The sequence below is a fragment of the Prinia subflava genome, chromosome 13 (genome assembly GCF_021018805.1).
Source record: "Prinia subflava isolate CZ2003 ecotype Zambia chromosome 13, Cam_Psub_1.2, whole genome shotgun sequence".
NCBI lineage: Eukaryota > Metazoa > Chordata > Aves > Passeriformes > Cisticolidae > Prinia > Prinia subflava.
In genome coordinates, this window is record NC_086259.1 from 3,941,165 (window position 1) to 3,959,950 (window position 18,786).

The following is an 18,786-nucleotide window of genomic DNA, read 5'->3' on the forward strand; positions in this document are numbered from 1 at the left end:
AGAATAGCAAACCACCCCCACCCCCCAAAAAACCACTCCAACTAAGCTCTCGGGATTTTCATAAACATACAACACTGGGAATTAAAGTAGAAGAAAACCAGCCTAAAATACAGTGTAAGTTTAAGAATAGGCATTCCTACTCTCTTGTAGATAGTGGTTTCTCCTGAGATTGTTTGGATATGAATCAAAGAAATGAATCAAGACCCTTCCCACATAACCCCATAACCCTGTGATGCAGCCCTTCTCTCTGAGCCACGTCCCATCTCATTTTCCATGTGATCCATGGATGCATTTCTGGGTTTGCCCATCCCTCTGGCATCAGCCCTGCTATGTTAACTTGCCTTTCCATTCAAGAGGTATTTACTCTGAGATGAAACCTGGTGTGACCTTTTCATACATCAAAGGGTGGGCAAGGAAAGAAGGACAAAATGCTCCCAAGTGTCCATCTAGGACAATGTCTTTGAAATGAAACACGACTGCGTGTTTTCTCTGCAAGTGAGGGAAAGACAGTGAGACCTATAGTGCAGATGTGCATAAATGAGTTTCCTTAGCTCCTGGTACGGCCTGGTTTGGGAATCATGGATTCCACAGAGGATTTAGCAGTGCTGTGTCCCTGCTGGGCTGTGAAGGGTTTGCTGGGCACTGGTGCTGCTGCAGAGAGGTGATGGCTAAAAAGACAGTGGCCTGCTGGAGCCTTGCACACCAGGAGGAGTTTGTGTGGGTTTTTTCTTGTGGAGGAAAGGAGTGTAAGAGTGCAAGAACATTGTTTTGATTTGCTGATGTGCCAGAGTATGTGTTTGTGATTGACCACATTAACAGAGTAGGGAGAAGGTTGGGAACTTCTGCAGCCCCTCAGATGAACTGCAAGATGTGGGATCTGCAAGATCCCAGAATTGCTCTGGGCTGGGAGGGACCTTTGGGACCCTCCACTTTCACCTCCCTGCCTTGGGCAGGGACACCTTCCACTGGACCAGACTGCTGCCAGCCCCATCCAATCCTTAGGCCTAAAAATTGTCCTAAGTATGTGTAATCATTCCTCTGGGTCTTCTCTCTGTGTTTCAGGCATTGAAAGAATACACAGAATCAATTTAACTATGCAATAATATTATGAACTACAAATTTAAAACCCAACATGGCTTATTTATGATGTAAAAGTAAATAAGATTTCAGAATTCTTTCCTAAGCTCTTTAGTCACTGGTTTGAACTTTCTTTTTTTCTTTTCCCTACCAGGAATCTTTAATGACTGGAAAACTCAATGGATCATGTTTTTATCATCTAAGCTATTTTTACATTGACTGTGCTGTAAACACATGGAGGAGCTGTAAGTAAATGTTCTGTACTGCGTGATGAATTGGATTGCTACAGTCTGGAGGAAAGCAAAATAATAATTTCATTTCTGTGGTGATTTGCCTAGCCTGAGGTACAATGCCAGAAAGACTCACGGAAATGCTCATGGATACATGGACTCCATTAATAATATTATGGATTACTGTCCTTCCTTCCATTTATATGGCTCCAATGAATCAATCTCAAGTACTACCAAGTGGATCCAGTACAGGACTAAAGAGGCTAAATGAAGAACTGAGAGTTTTGCACCGTTCCAAGAGAGGCTGGGTTTGGAATCAAATGTTTGTATTGGAAGAATTTTCTGGACCTGAACCAATCCTAGTTGGCCGGGTAAGGCAAGATTTGGGTTTTTTCTCTGAATGTATAAATGAATGATATGAGGAGGTCTTCAGTCATTCAGACTCCTCCAAGGAATTGCAGACTGAGGTGCTTTGTGGTTCCAGAATGGTTCTCTAATATCTAATATAGATTTGTGCTTTAAATGTACCTGACTGTAAGGACATGGTTTCCTAGTTAGCTAACCTGCTACTTCCAACAAAAACACACATATTCCATTTGTCAAAAAAACCCACGAGTGTGTTCACATCCTTCCTTTTGTAGCATTAGTCACCACTCCTCACCTCTGTCAGCTGAATATTTTTACCAAAGCAGCTCTTTGCAATGTGTTCCTGTGCGTTCCAAAAGGTTGTTACACCTATAGGTCATGTTCTATCTCTAGCCTGATGAATCAAGTTGTTTATGCTCTCAGGATTTTTAAAAAACAAGAAGCAAAAAGGAAACTGCAGCGTGCACAGCAAATTATGAGGTCCTAGTTTATGTGGGGGTCTATGCACACATATGGATTAACATTATTGCCATGGATTTTGTAATTTACTTCCAAAGTTAGGAAAATAACACAGGGCAAATTGTCATATCTTTCAGTGTGCCAGCTTTTCTGCTGCCCTAAAGCTTTGCTTGTTGCCATGCATTAGTTTATTCTGTAGCTCAGTGTGTTACCTCCAGTCAGTGAATCAGCCTTGCACTTGTATGAGCCATCTGTATCCATCAGGGATGAATTATCCTTAGAATTATTCTTAGAAGAGAATGAACTGTTCATAAATGCGTGCTTGGTAGTGAGCAGGTATAAATACTTTAATTGTTTATCACTAAAGCTCAAATCTTTCTGAACAACCAAGTGCATTATTGTCCTACTAGCTGGCTGCTGGAGTTGAGTAAAAAAAAATCTAGACAAAATTATGGATAACAGTTAATTTCATGGTAATCTTGGAATTTCTATGGATAAATGAATATAGCATATAGTACAATATAGGGACTGTCAATAGCTCTACCTGTTATTGAAGAGAACACAGATCAAGTGCATTCCCAAATCTTGCCTAGTGTAGCCACTTTCCAGGAGAGACTCTGGGTCAGAAGGTGTAACGAGCTTTTTATCCAGTGACTTTTGGTGCTGTGTCAATTTACATTTCTGTCAGGTATTTGGTATCTGTTCTCGTTTGTTTCTCTGGGGTTAGTAACGTATCTCAATTTCACAGAGACAGCAGTGTGCATATTTCACATCTTAAAATGTTTTATTCAACCCATTCTTCCTGGAATATTTTAGTAGAGCTTTTAAAATTATTTTGAGTAGCTGGGGAGAATCCTGGGTTTGTACTTTGTGGTATTTTGATTTTCAGGGTATACCCGGGTCTAAATATTTCTACTATTGTAAGGGGTTTTTTTTTGGTGGTTATAATATCCTGAATTGTTTGAGTCATTGGTGAATAGAAGTGGGTAGGTTAAACTAAGCCAAACCAAGGAAGACATTATCCCATCTTCTGCTGGCATTTTAAATAGAATTAGCTAAAATGCTGTGACAATCTATTTGTTGAGACTGCTGCATAATTAAAACACTGCATGTTAGAGACGGAAATGAGCAAGAAGCAAAGTTTGTTCCCATAGTGAGAAAGAAATTTTTGGTTTATTCATTAAAATGACTTCGAATATTTTTGGAATTCTACTCTCTATTTTTTCTCTCTCTTCGGAAAAATACTCCATATTTCTGACTTATTTTTCTTTCCTGAGGCTTGTGAGTAGTGAGAGTGCTTTCAGGCTGGGGTGCAGTCAGTGGGAGCAGAGGGGCTCCAGAGCTTTCAGAGCTGCTCCTCCTCCTTCCTGAATGGGAGGCAGAGGCTCCCTCAATTATACTTCTTGGCAATCCTTCCCAAAACTTAAGGGTGTACAGGATGTCACAAGCAAAATGCTTTCCTTTTCCCTGAACCTGGGCTGTGGTTTGTCCTCTGTCACCCTCCTTGGTTTCTTATCCACTGCAATTTAAAAATAACCTCCTGTTCAGAGCTTGCAGTAGATTTGCACTTACCTGGTTCCTCCTCCTGGCTTTTCCACTTACACTCTTGCTCCAGCCTTTTGAGTTTTTCCCCTGCCAAAGTATTTGCACACCTGGGGTATCTCCTTCGATCTGGAACTTTATTGACTGTTTTTTCTGCCCAAAGACTTACCTGGATCTTCTTTTTTCCATTTTTGCCAGACTTTGAATGAAGGACACTCAGTAAAACAGGATAGAGTAAATTAGTGCAGAGAGGCTTAACACTGTGGAGAGAGTGATATCAAATGTCTGCCCCATTTTTGCTGCATTTTCTGGATATAAATGTGCTTTTGTCAAGTATTGCTTGCCATGTGCTTTTTACATGTTGAAGGTTCTAGTATAATTTTCAAACAAATGTTCTATTTGGTGGTTAATTGCTTCAAAGAAAACATTCTAGAAGCAAATCTAATGATGTAGATCTTTGCCACAATTTTTTGCCTCTACACTGTTGTCCAGTAGCTGGTGCTTTTCATAGTCATGTATGTTTTGTACAAACATTTAATTAGGTGCTTTGGAGAATAAATAGAAAAATAAGTTTTGCACAAACAGAAACAATACACACACAAGCAGAATTTGTTGTATGTTCTCAGATGTACCTTTAAAACCTACTGAAAATTCAACTCCTAAGAAATTCTTAGAACAGGACTGATACTTAAATAATGGTTTGTGTTAGTGGGTGGAAAGGCACTGAGTAGAAGCATTTGGTCCTAATGGATAGAATATATCAGCAAAATAAAACTGAAACCGCAATTAATTTTATAGGATACAAACAGGAACACATTATTTTGTAAATAAAAGCCTGAATGCAGTTCCTCCTGTTGGTTACAGGATCTCACACCAAAGTTTGTGAAATGCAGAGAAATTTAGCAAGACAGGACTACAGAGATCTGTAGTATCTTTTATTAAACTGCTCAGTTTTTCCAGGGGAAACAGCTTCCAGACATAAAGACTCTTCTGCAGAGTTTTAAGTGTTGCAATGCAACTGCACACACTTCAAAGGTGCTTCTTCATTGACGTTCTGCATGGATATAGAGTAATAAATACATTCCTAGTGTATTTGCTGTAATAAATGAAGTAATCTGGGGTGAGACTAATAGAAGGAATTAATGTGAACACCTTTTAAAGTGTGGTGTCTTTCTTCAATGGCTCAAGTAAAGGACCGTAGCAAATCTTTTGCTTTCATTCGTGAAACTCATAGAATGAATTTGAGCAATATGCACTTTTAATGACAATTTTTGTCATGTTTGGTAGGATCAAGCTCAAAATGAACAACTGTACTTGAGCTCACACATCTATAAAGAAGTGCTTTCTGAATTTATGAGATTTCTCTATAAAATGCCACAAATATTCTAGTTTTTCTTTTACTTTTTTTGGCTATATTCATATTGCATTTATTTTGCCACATGGTATTTTCACAGGATCATGGAACAGAAGATCCTGTGTTGGAAGGGATCCCCAAGGATCATCCAGCCCAGACCCCCAACAATCCCCCCTGTGCACCCCTGGCAGCGCTGCCCAAAGGCTCCTGGAGCTCGGGCAGCCTCAGGCTGTGCCCATTCCCTGGGCAGTGCCAGCACCTCTGGGGAAGCAGAACCTGTCCCTGATCTCCAACCTTTAACTCCCCTGGCACAGCTTCATGCTCTGTGTCCCTCCTTTGGACATTCTCCAATAGCTTTATATCACCTTATTCCTATCAGTCCCATATTATTTTGATCTGCACATATAAAAATGTGCATTTTGAGAAACCTGCAGAGTAATCTTTTTTGTGTTCGTGCAGCACACCTCAAATGAATTTGGGTTTATTCCCAGCAACAGAATACTGAGCGACAGATTTGCAAATACCCTTTTGTGCTTCATTTCTTTTTTTCTTTCACCCCCAGAAGCAGGTATGTACTTTGCAAAGCTTCTTTAGAAGCCTCCCCATCCTGTCAGCAGTTTGCAGCCTCCCCGTGGCTGACAACCTCATTCAAGTGTGGAGTGATATGTCTTGTGACACTGCATGCTGTCCCTGTGGACTTGATTAGTTAGGTGGAACTTGCACTTGCTGTACAGTGCTGCATTTTCTCCCTCTCCTCTGCATGCACTCCCAGCACCACGGCAGATGTGCTGTGAAATCTGGGCTGTAGCAAATGCCACTGTTCTTCCACAGGAGACAGCCTCCGAATTCACAATGACACAGGTAATAAAGTGAAAAAGCATCAGGAGGCTGTGTTTGGGGTACTGCAGCTCCTGTTTTATGGAACATGTGTTGTTCCTGATGCTTTAAATGGGTTAGGACCTGCTTTAATAGAGGTTTTTAAGCAAAAATCTGGGGTAGTTAATGTCAGAGCAGTTGTTTGTAATGAGAATCATAGAATGTCCTCAGGTAGAAGGTGTGAAAAACATGGTTCACTTTTGTTAAAATTTTAAAAGTTTAATTATAAAAATAAGACAATAAGAGACAGAAAAAACCCCAAAATTGACAATCATCTGAGTGCCTGGCATTCTATCACAAGACACCCCTTGCTAACAAAGGCTCTTCCCTTAGAAACAATAAGCTATTGCATATTCATAAATCTTATACGTGATTCAAACATTCCTTTTGACTTTGAGTGTCTCTGCTTAATTTCAGCTTTTCTCCCCCATCATTCCATCCTGTAAATCATGTTTCTGTGGCTCCACAAAGTTTCAAATTCCATGATAATGGAGGCAATAAATTCTTCTTTTTGGGGATTTTGGTCTGCTGCTATTATCTCTATCCAGATAGGATGATGTGAAGAATTTTTTAATTGTCTTCATTTCTTGAGCTAGTTACAAAAAGCATTTTACATCACACAGTTTCTGTTTTAATATTACACTATAGCCTAAAAACTGTATTTATCACATTACTAAAATAAACTACATTAATACAGTACAACTTTCCAATGTAACATATATAGTATTCATTTTAATATTTGCGAAAAGCCAATTATATAATATGTATTTATAACAAAGAGATCCACAAGGATCATCCAATGACCCAGACCCCCAACAATCCCCCCTGTGCCCCCCTGGCAGCGCTGCCCAAAGGCTCCTGGAGCTCGGGCAGCCTCGGGGCTGTGCCCATTCCCTGGCACCCTTCCTGTGTCATCTCTCCAGCCTCTTGTTCCAGCCTGTCTCTGCATCCAGGGTGCTCCATCCATGGTACAGAATCTGGCACTTGTTTGTCTTTGATAAACTTCACAAAGCGTGGAGAGAACGAAAGAGGGAATGAAGGCCACAAAAGTTGTTTGTTTGTGTTTATGTTCTCTGGCTTATCAATAAATGAATCCAAATTTAGGTCCAGACACAAAAATCCACCAGCAGTCCCTCAGGCTGGTGCTGTCTGTGTCACACCGCTCCCAGGCAATGCTTCCTCCAGGCTTTTTGGATTTCCCAGTTTCCAGTCCCCAGGGAATGTGTTGCCTGGTTTGTCTGCGAGGAGAGATTTGGGCAGCGGCGTGGCAGGGAGGAGCAGCCCTGGGGCACCTCTGTGCCTGGTCCAGGCTCTGGAGAAGGAGCTCTGAAGACCCTGGATGGGAGGAAAGCAGTGAAGCTGTGTTGGGGAGGCTCAGAATCAGCGTGGCCAGAGCAGCTCCTACTGTGGTGAGCTCAGGGAGGCATTTTCCATCTGTGACTGCTTCTGAATTACGTGGATTGTGTCTTTTCGCTCCGTTAAATGCAGATTTTCTTGTGTGGCTTATGGGATGAGGGAGCTGGGCAACTTCGGCTGTTTGGAGCAACAGAGATTTTTTTTCCCCTTGATGTTTGGGGCTTGGGTTCAGGCCTGTAGAGGATAAACAATTTTCCTGTGGGAGGAGCAGTGGAGAGGCATCCTGTTTTCACAGTCAAGTGCCTCAGGCTGAGCTACTGCAAAACCCCAACCTGGAAATGCAGAGAGCCCTTACAAATAGCTTGGAGCTGTATGTTCTCCATTATCCATGCTCTATGCAATCCTTGATTTCTTCACCAACATGCATTTTCTGTCTTCACCAGGAAATGGTAAAATGTTACTTGCTTAAAATCATGACCGGTTCTGTTGAAGCTTGAATCATGCAAACGGGTGAAATAAATAAGGTTTTAATTAAACAAGTTCCTTCCTCACGTTTTGCTTTTCATTCCTGCCCTGAGCTTGTGATTATGATGGCTGCCTGGAAATGCTGTTGTACCCAAGTGATGCAAACCAGAAATGTACATAACTGAGGCTGACAATATTTTGAGGGATGAATTACACGATGTTTCCCTGAGTGAAAAAAATCCTTGTGACACGTAGGAGTAGCAAAATCCTAGCAGAAGTGTCACAGACTATAGTCCTACATTAATGCTTTGTAAAAGTTTTCACAGAACAGCAGTCACAACACCATATTAAATAGATTCTGCCCTTTTTCTTCCTAATACACACTTGTATGTTTTTCTATGATTGAAATGCATGCAATAAAATATTCAGTGTCTGAAATGCTGCAAAGTCAACACTGCCTTCTGAGCCTTAGATATTTGTTGTTGTTTTGCAACCATAATTATACGCTAATTTTCCTGCTTAAGTTTAATAAATTCCCAGAAGCTGAAATGTATCAATTATTTTGCTACTGTATTCTTTATGAAAAATACTAATTCCCCCTGCCTTTTGTGTGCTTGAAATGGAAGAGGTGACTGTGTACTGCACAGAATGCTCCAGTTTGCAGTCTTAATCAGCTTAGTAAGCAGGAGGATAACTAGCTAAGAAAATCTCTCCATAATTAAATGTTACTGCAAAGACAATAAATATAGCAGACAACATTTTATAGAAGTATGATAAAAGTATTGGGATTTAAAAAAATATCCCTGAACCTGCACAACTTTCATTTGTTTCTTTTTTAACTGAGAACAAGTTCCAAGAAGAAATTTAAATATAAAGCATAAATTCAAGCAAGAATAGTTTGACTGACCCAACAGTGTCTACATTTTCTACTACAGTGTAAAAAATATTTTACTGATTTCTCCAAGATTTAAGAAACAAGGCATATCTCCAGACCCTGAAAAATCTCATTTCTGTATATTCTGGGAGTATTGCTGAATAAAGTTGAACACTTTCAACTCCTTCATCTGCAGCCTGGGGCATGATATAACCACAGTTTAAGCAGAGACACAACTTAAACCCCTTGAACATCAGCTATAGAACAGCACTGGTAATAACTTCAAAGAGGCATTTTATCAGTTACTTATGAATCCAGCATCTTAAAGGGTCAAACTGCAAAACACCAGGCACCTCCTCAGCTGCCTGTATTTTCTTTCATGGAGTAGGAAAATGTCTGTGATGTGAAGAAGAACTTAAAAGTTGTCCAGTTTTTTTGTTTGTTTGTTTTCGATTTTTTTTTTAATTGTTATTTTGTTTGGAAATGATTTTTTTTAAATTTCATTTTTAAATAAAAAGGAACGGTATATGTTGCTTTAGCATTATTCTCCTAAATTTCTTGGTTATGTTTTTCTAGAGCCACAAAAAATTTTGATATTCTGAAAAAAGAGTAGCTAATATTGAGCATTTTGTTTGTAAAGCATTAGAAGCTTGTGTGCTTTTCAATACATTGATCTGAAAACTTTGTCTTCCTCTCAGTGAAATGTTTTCCAAGTATGCATGCAAAATGCTGAAGTGACACTGTGAAAAATTGAGTTGAGCCTTCCCCGTGATTTTCTGAGCTGCCCTATGATTGTTCAGTCTTTCCAACATTGCTTCAGTAAATGGTTTTCAATTTCTACCTGTAGGGCCCACCCCTCGTGCTGTCAGGATGCTTCAGTTCCAGTTGTCAATTTAACTACCAATTAGTGCCAATTGTGAGGGGAGTTTTTTGCTGGAAGTTTGTCCTTGCTGAACTTGACGAGCGTATTTCCCATCCGTCCATGAGCTCCCAGGTAGCTGTGATTTCCCAAAAGTGCCAGGATGTGTCTTTCAACAAGTAAAGTGAAAGGGAAGTTTTATTGTTCTCAGGTCCTGATAGGATATTCCTCAATTTACCATGGATTTGTGCAACAAACCCCTTAATTTTGTATTAAAATCAGAAAAGCTTTGGGAGCAATTCCTGTGGTGGCTGCAGGCTCCAGTAAGAGCTGTGGAGCTGAAGTGGGTGATACCTCGAGAACTGAGCTCACCTGAGAAAGGCTTTGTAGCTGCTGGGCAGCACTGCATTTTTAGGATGTAATAATTATACAATCACAAGAATTACAAGGAAAACAAGTTTTCAGGTCAAAATAATGAGAATGAGTTTGCATAAATTTTGTGTCTTGAAAATTCTATTTTAAAATTTGGGTTTTCTTCCTATTCTGGTAAAGTCAAAGAAGCAGAAGGAAGCCACAGTATGTGTCATTCAACAGAACCAAAGAATTCACAGCTGAGGGTCTTTTGTTTGATGTTTAGCTTTTGGTTTTGGTTTTTTTTTTGACAACTCAGGGATGTTGATGTTGGGCAATTTACGGTGTCAGTTTAATTACAGAAATAATTTGCTGCAGTAAATATTTTAGGCGGTGTTTAAAGGTAACTATTACTTGCAAGGAATGTGCAAGGTATGTAGAATTGTAAAATAAATGCAGATAATTTTCCTAAAGATATTTAGGCAAATATTAATGTTTGAGTAGCCTCTCGGTGATCCCTGAGGAACACCTGTAGTGCTACAGAGTACTTTACAAGTTTCCTTTTTCCTGAGGACTCCCTCTCAGTGTAAGAAATTCCCCTGCAAGAATTTCTTTTAAAGCCTTTATTTTACAGCAGTCATGCCAGCAGCTAAGCAAAAGTAAGTGTAGCTCTCCCTGGAGACTGTCAGTGGCGTTCCTGAATTAACCACAGGAATCATTAGGAGCCTCAGAAGACATCCCTTCCCTTGCTCCGGGGTCTGTAACTGCTTCCCAGCCAGCCCCTGGTGAGCAGAGGCAAAGCTGGGCTTTGCTGCAGCCTGGGAATGTCTGGAATAAAAGGCTGGCTGGCACAGCATCACTGGAGGCGAGCAGCAGCGCTGCGGGCACGCAGCAGAAGGGATTTCACAGCGGTTCAGGGGGCCCATCCTCTGCTGGTTCCAATCCAGAAGCCTCATTAGCTAATTCTGCTTTCCCTGGCCGAGGGAAGTGTGTGTGTGCTATAGGGGCACCGCTGCAGGGAGAACAGGGGGCTTCAGTCTGGGCAGGGCTGGTGTGAGCATCCAGATGTGCAGCACAGGGGGAGCTGAGCCAAACCAGGCTCCTCATCCTGCTGCTCGCTGAGCTCACCGTGCCACAGGCATCACCAGGATCTGTGACAACCTGAACAGTCAGGAGTTTAAAGCAAACAGGCAAAACCACTGTATTTTTCAATTAGTGTGGGATAATCAGCAGCAGAATTGGTGCGGCATGAACCTGTGCATTAAAGCATGATGCAAAATCGGAATCTCGTGGTGCTCACCTCTGAGAGCTTATTAAAAATCTGCTGTATTTTTACAGGATAGGGTTTCTAAATGGAATTGCTAGCATCCTTGCTATCTTGTTATTCCCTTTTCACTCCTCTTTCCTTTTTCTTTTTCTTTTTTTTTAATTTTAAATTGCCTGTTTTTCAGGCCACCTGTTCTCTAATTATTATGCAGTCTGAAGCATTTCACGTAGACCACTAGCACACTTTGCCATTCCTGGTGTTGTCCTGCCATACTGACAAGAAAATACGTCCAGAGGCAAAGGGAAAACGCTTGTGCTTCTTTCTTCACATAAAATCATCTGAAACAAGACTTAATGCCAGCACAATATTTCCAACTTGTTCATTTATTTCTGCAAATTAATGGATCTTGATTATGCTGTTGGGTATCCCAAATGAACTGAGAGCAGGTGCTCTAAATGTACAAGGGCTTTTTAGTGAGTTTTCTTATGAGCAAATGAAAGCTCCTTTAATCATTTAAATCATATACCAGGATTTTACTTGGTCTGTAAGACCAAATTGATATTTAAACTGTGGGGTTTTTGAAAGAAATCTCAATGTAAAATTGTTTCTTGGGCACTTCCTTTAAATATTATATCCTCAAAGCACCCTCAGCTACAGCAAATGAGGACTGGTGCACCGAGTAGCAGTAAATGTGAAAACTGTTAATGCTGCCATTTATATCAAGATGCCTTGGCTAAAATTTTGATCCATTTTGTTGAGCAGGAGACAATTCCTGCCTCAAAGCTGTTGCTGTCTAAATGAGATATGTAATTATTAATAACTGAAATGAGATATCATAGGAACTATGTGTATACTCCAATATGTTGGCCCAGTGGAGTTATCATAGCTCAAAAAAAACCAAAAAGAAAGAAAATGGACAACACAAAACTGTCAGGCAACATTAAGCATCTTTTTTGTGCAGAAGGCAATGGCAGTGATCATTCCACTAAATAATTATTTTGTAATTGATCTAAATTCTGCCATTCCCAAAGACCACCTGCTTGTTCCTGCCTATCACTGATAAGCCAAGGACTGCATGGAGCTGAGCAGTCTGTATGCAAAACCAAGTATTTGGAGTTTGAAGGGAATTTTTCACTACATTTTTCTATCTAAATCGAATGCATTCCGCACAAATCCCATAGCAGGCAATTCTCTGTGAGGGACAGACTGATGGATAGTAAAGCAAAACTTTGTTCTGTCAGGCTGGAGGTCACCTCTGAGACAGCAGGTTCATTGCAGTGTTTGAATGGGAGATGAAATGCATGTGTTTTATACTTAGAGAGTGAGAAAAACCACAGCATGGCTGAGGCAGTGTTTATCCCACAGACAACATCCATTCAGAATCAGGATTGCACCTGTAAGTCCTTGTTCAATAACTGGGTAAGACAGGAGACACTTTTCCAACTCTAAACCAGGCAGATGTGGCAGAAGCGTTTTCCAGTTTCACTGGGCATCCAGTCCATCATAATGTATTTAATGTAAAGTCTAAAATGCAGTTTATGCAGGGTCTGGTGGGGCCATGGAGGTGAAACAAAGAGCACTGAGATGAAAAATGGTGTGTGTGTGTCATGTATGAGCGGGTTGGTGGGTGTGTAAGGGAATATTGAAGGCATTTCTGTTTAGGGGCACCACAATAACAGTAGGGCAGGGGTTTCATTAGGAAAACTGTTCCTCTTTCTGCCAGGAACTGTAGGAGCACAAGAAAACCTCAGCACATGAGTGGCTTCCTTGTCAGGTAGAGTGGCCACCCTGAGCTCCCCCCAAAGCTTCTCCTGTGCAGGTGAGCAATGCCAGCTGTGCCAGCCTTTCCTCCCAGCAGAGCTGCTCCAGCCCTCTGCTCATGCTGGAGCCTCCTCTGGGCTCTCTGCAGCAGCTCCAGGTCCTTGCTGGGCTGGCCCAGGGCTGGCCCAGCTCTGCAGGTGGGGTCTCACCTGAGGGCAGAGGGGCAGAATTCCCTCCCCTGCTGCCCACGCTGGGAGATCAGTCCAGGGTGAAGTTTCATAGAATTATTTGGATTGGAAGGAACCTTAAAGCCCATCCAGCCTCACTCCAGCCATGGCAGGGACACCTCCCCCTGTCCCAGGCTGCTCCAGCCCCAGTGTCCAGCCTGGCCTTGGGCACTGCCAGGGATCCAGGGGCAGCCACAGCTGCTCTGGGCACCCTGTGCCAGGGCCTGCTCACCCTGCCAGGGAGTAAATGTTTCCCTAATATGCAATCTAAACCTAAATCCATCAGTTTGAAGTAATTTTCCCTTGTCCTGTCTCTCCAGGCTCCTGTAAATAGTCTCTCTCCATCTTTCTTGTGAGCTTCCTTCAGGCACTGCAGTCCATGTGGATTGACCTCTGTAATGTTTGTGACCTGTCCCATTCTTTTAGAAATGCTGCTGAACTTTTCTCTAGTGTCTGTGCCTCAATGCAGCAGGATTGGGAGCTGAAAGGGAAAGAGGAAAAAAAAGAGAATGCACTGAAGGTAATTTGAACGTGGTACCATGTTCTATTTTTCAATAAGAAAAGATTTGCAGCCACTCAGAAATCCTTTATTTTATAATCTCCCCTATTGATCACACCTGTATTGAAATCCTGAACGTGGGAGCTCAAACATTCTTTGCTGGGCTTCTCAGAAATAATTGGGTTATCATTTATTTCATCAGAGTATCAAAAAGGGGTAATGAGACATCCTTTAATCCTTAAAAGTGTTTTGTCATTCTGTGCCTCACCAACAGAACACTGGTCTGGATTCTTTGGAAGTGCAGATTGCTCATTAGGAATGCATGCAATGAAATCATTTAAAAGAGGGAAATGTTCATCCTCATTCTAAATCTCCACTGTTTTCAATTGACTCTTCATATGAAACATTTCTTGTTAAGGCTGTTTGGAGAGGCATAAAGTGTTTTGTGTGCTAAATCAAAGCTGCTATGGTTTCACTTATAGGCATTAATGATGGGCCATGTAAGTAGAAAAGATATTGTTGTGTATAACCTGTCACAGCCAAACTGGGGAAAGGTTTGTCCTTGCTGCTGTTCTGGCCTTTTATTACAAGGAGGAGGAAGAACAGTCAATAACCACTTATTAATGATTTTCTGTGTCCTTTATTGTAGCTTTAGGTACATTAGGTTCTCAGTAATTATCTCATTCATAATCCTCCATAACAAGTAATACTTTCTGCATCTTGTGAAGCATAATTGGAAAATATTTTCTTTGGATGTACACTATTTCTATTCTCTCTTTAATATAACTTTCCCCAAGAGTATCTTGCCAAGGAAAAATGAGCAAGCATAATTTTATACAGGTAATCAAATCTCTCAAATGTTGGCACATTTTCCTTTATCTCCATGGGACCAAAAGCTAACCTTCAAATAGACCGAGGCATTAAAGGGGAATTTCAGCACACAATTAGAACTCAAATAAGCTTGTACAAGGCAACTTGAACAGGAGTGCTGTTTTGAGTTATTAGTACTGTATTTCTACTACAGAATATTCCATTTGATTAATACAGAACTGCAAGGGAACATATAAACACACACAGTATATTAGTCTAAGTGCATGTGTTGTGTCTTTGTGTATATATAGATATGTCTAATACATTATTTAAACACTGGCTTATACCAGGAGTTTACAGCCTTTCTAAATAGTTCTATTTTTGCCCACTTAGAACTCCAAACCACATCTTGATGCAGGTTTTATCTTACTTTGTTGAGCAAAATAAATGCGAGGGGGAGGGAAATAAAGAAAGAAATCAGCATGTCTTTGGATGCCTCTCAGTTGCAATACCCAGCAGAACAGTTAATTTATTCCAAACTTTCTGACATAAATCATGCTGAAGGGGAGACAAGGGAGCCCTAAGGGACTGCAGACACAAAGCTGAAGACTGGTTTCAGGCTGGGCAGACACTTTAATCTGTGCTGGACCTACACTGAAACCTTTCAGCCCCCATGTTTGTGGTGGAATTGAACATTCGCATTTCTATTCTCACTCATTTCAGTATCAAGGGCTCTGGTGAGTACAGAACCCAGGGAAAGATGATACTGAGAGAGCATTTGAGTCCCCAGCTGTAAATTATTCACCATTCTGTAGTGTAGTGGATAACCCAGCAAGATAGCTGCCCTGTTCACTGTGCTTAAGCTAAAGAAGACTCTAGATGGCTCAGGGAAGATTTTTTGGGGTGTGTATGTGGGTTTTCGGTGGCTTTTTTTTTTTTTTTTTCCCTAGTCTAGCGTATAAGTTTGGCTTGACTTTAGTTACATATTTAAATGTAGCTGTTGGTAATTCTGAATTTTATGGTGTGATTACGCTCATTCTTCAAGATTAGCTTTTGGATGATTTTAAATTCCACTTTCAGCTAGCTACTTTATTCCATGGCTGTCCTATGTGAAGTCTGATAATTGAGGTCAGAATTTGTTTTTTTATGTGCTTGGGTCAAGATTTTTCTATTTTGCATTACTATGAAAATATCCACTGAATTTTTCCAGTTATAACACTCAAATTCTAAGATAATATGCTTAGTGAGTTTTTTGTTAATTATTGCCTTAATTTACTGTGAAAACATTGGTAAAAATGGGATATTCAGTAATTGGCTTTTTAAGTATAAAAAAGAAATAAAAAAACCCCAAGAAAGAGCAAAAGCCTTCAATACAGAAGCTATATTTTTAGCCTGAGTTAAAACAGCAGTGGAGATGAGGTGACTTGGTAACAGTTTTGATAATCTGCTGGGTTTATTTGCTGATGGAACAAGCTCAGATCCCCTGTCTCTGTCTGGAATTTCAGTGTAGGTAGAAGGCACGTGTAACACAACTTTGATTTTGACCCTCTCCTGAGTCGTAGCTCAGGCCAGTGTTCCATCTCCAGGAGAGCAAGGACCTTCTTCCAAGGGCTCCCAGCAGTCTGAGATGGCTCTGTTCTGAAAGTTCTTACCTCTGCTCAAAAGAATTGAACATTATGGGCAGAATGAAGGGATAAAGAGAAAGGGTGGAACTAGGGAATTGAAAAGGGTGGGAGCTGCTGTCCTGGGGAGAGGAATTTCAAATACCTGCTTAATTATATGGGTAAAATGCTGGGTGAGGACATGGTCAGCACGTTTCCTGGCTGTGGAGCTCTGTCATGAGTCTCTCTGTGAGAGGGTGTGGCTGGTTTTACACCCTGGTGGTGTGGAAGGCTCACATTTGTACCAAGTGATGGCTGGCAGCTCTTTTCCAGCCTGGAAAAAGGCATTTTGCTGTTTCAGAACTAGAGAGAATTCAGGCAGAGCTGCTGAGGCTGCTGGTGGATGGAATTATCTGTGACTCTCAGAAGGCATCTGCCAATGTCCAGATTGGTGTTACAGAGCTGACCTCAGCTGGACCCAACAGCTAAATGACCTGGGTGTTGCTTAGGAAATCAAATTTTGTCTTCCTCTGATGGCGCTTCTTCTTTGTAGGTGAGATGACCTCTAACACTCCTTATTTCCTCTCAACATTCTTTGAACTACACCTCAGACTATTTTATATGTAGCTGGGCTTAACATTAGTCAGTGTTTCTTGTGAAGCTTGCACGTGCTTTGAGCCTGTCTGTAAGTCAGACCTTGCAGATATAAGAATGTGTATTTGCACATTTTGTCAACTCTTAGGGCTGGATAATGTGTTCAGTTTTTAAAATACAAATTTGAAATAATGATAAGCCCCCCTCAGAGTGCAGCCAGTGCAAAGGCCACGGCAAGGAAGTCAGAGGGGTGGCACAAGTCAGAACATATGCAGTGACTTCTCTCTGAAGAGCTGCTGGGTGAGCTTGTACTAGTTCTGCATGATTTGCTGAGCTAGAAATGGTACCTTACACCTTTTCCAGCTACATTGTGCCTCCCTGCTACTGAAATGAGCTTCCACAAACTTCACTTCAGTGTATGTGACATTTTTATTGTGTTTTGTATCCTTTTGTCCTGTAAAACAGTGTCCTTTGCACATTCAATTCCTTGCTCACAGGGTCAGCTTCAAAAGGTTCAAGAACTTAGTGGAGCACTTCTGTTCTAAGACCATGAAACCTTTGCTCCTCATACTTATTTTTCTCCTTCTCTACATTGCTTTATGCTGATAAGGAAACTGAAGTTTGAGAGAGATAAAATTTTTTTAAAAAAATCCTTTGCCATTTACTTTCAATTTGTCCAAGTGCAGCATATCTGTGCTGACTCCGTGTTCAGTATTATCATTAGGACAACTTAGGGAGTGGGAAGAAAGGATTGTGGGAATAGCAAAAGGGAAGATTTCAAAGCAATTAATCTTTACTTTTACCTTTAATTGTCTGGCTGTTCGTTGTCATTTAAGATACTGGTCAGCCTCACAAATGGATGAGACTTTCTTTGTTGGAAATAGGAAGGTCAGAAAATTAGTTTATTTCTAAAGTTAGGAGATTAATATTTGAACTGACTGGAGACTCTGTGCTGTTGTATTTGTTTGTTTGAGACATCCGTTGTTCTTAGAACTCTTTTGGAGCTCAGTGAACATTTGCATTACAACAAACAAACCTTTTATTACCAAGACTTTGACACAGCCAGGCAGGTCTGGAGCTGGGAACTTGCTGCTTCTCTGTTCCTCTTAGTATTCATCTTAATTCATCACACTGGGTTCATGTGGCATAAAAATGGGATGCACTTCACTGAAAAGATGTGAATATATCCTCAGAAATATGCAGTTGTATGTACCCTGAGATGAGAGAGTCACTTTTAGTATCTATATTGGCTTTTCAAGCAGCAATAAAGGAAACTCTGCAATAATAACTGAGCACTTGTGACTGGCAAACACACTCCTGCAGTTCAGAACTGGAATATGAATGGGCACCACAGGAGGTTTGCCCATTTCTGATGAAAACAGCTTTAACAGCATGAATTTATGAATCTACTCAGTGCAAATGAGAGTTTATTATGCTGAGAGTCCAAAAATGATGCTTCATTTATTAAATTAATACAAAAATCGTATTCAGATACTGTTGGAGAGTTTTGTAGACCTTCCTGAATATCAGAGCTGAGGCTGAAACCATTGGGTTTGGGTTATGGGAGGTAATGATGAAAACAAGACAAGCTGCCAAAAACTTCCTATTCTTTGCTTGATTGAAATGAATGTGTATTTGGAACAGCACCTGTCACAGTTTCCCAATCTGTGCACTAGAGAAAATGGTGCTTGCCCATTTTGGAAATTCTGGGTTTGTTTAATAAAAGCTTTTTGTAATTTTTTTTGCTCTGTAAAAAAGCTTTTGCCCTTCTCAGGTTATTCCTCTACCACATGGGTCAGCTGCAATTACTGCTGTAAGATCTGAAGCACTGACATCTACTGTAGTACAGTCTGAAGAAGCTTCCAATTCCCATGGATATGGCAGAATTTGGACCATAAAATTCAGGCAAATTTGATACCTAGTGCCAGATTTGGATATCTAGTCTGCCAGCTGCACTGTGCACTGCCCAGCTCGTTCAAACCATATGCCTTGAGCAAACAATCAGCAAAGTGTGTTAAAAGCTCTGAGAAGCACCACATTAGCCATACGTCAGCCAGCTGCATGTCCTGCCCTATTAATTTCTGTAAAAGCTTACCCCTTCAAAACTGATTTTTTGACTTCTTTGTTCTAAAACCACAGCTTAAGTAAAATCTGTGCATCTGCAGTTAGGTTTACAGCAACAAGTTCATTCTTTCTGCAAAATAATACTGAAATTTTG

At 40.7% G+C, this 18,786-nt stretch overlaps 1 protein-coding gene across 2 annotated transcripts in view; it reads left to right on the plus strand.

Moving 5' to 3' along the window:
- Positions 1-18,786, plus strand: part of CDH8 (cadherin 8) — a 157,374-nt gene that overhangs the window by 14,320 nt on the left and 124,268 nt on the right. For both annotated transcript variants that reach the window (XR_010082060.1, XM_063410636.1), the window contains exon 2: positions 1,232-1,678. Coding sequence is in view for 1 of the 2 variants with exons in the window: in XM_063410636.1 (XP_063266706.1) it covers positions 1,427-1,678 (252 nt within the window). In the remaining variant the exon portion in view is untranslated. The remainder of the gene's footprint in view (positions 1-1,231; positions 1,679-18,786) is intronic.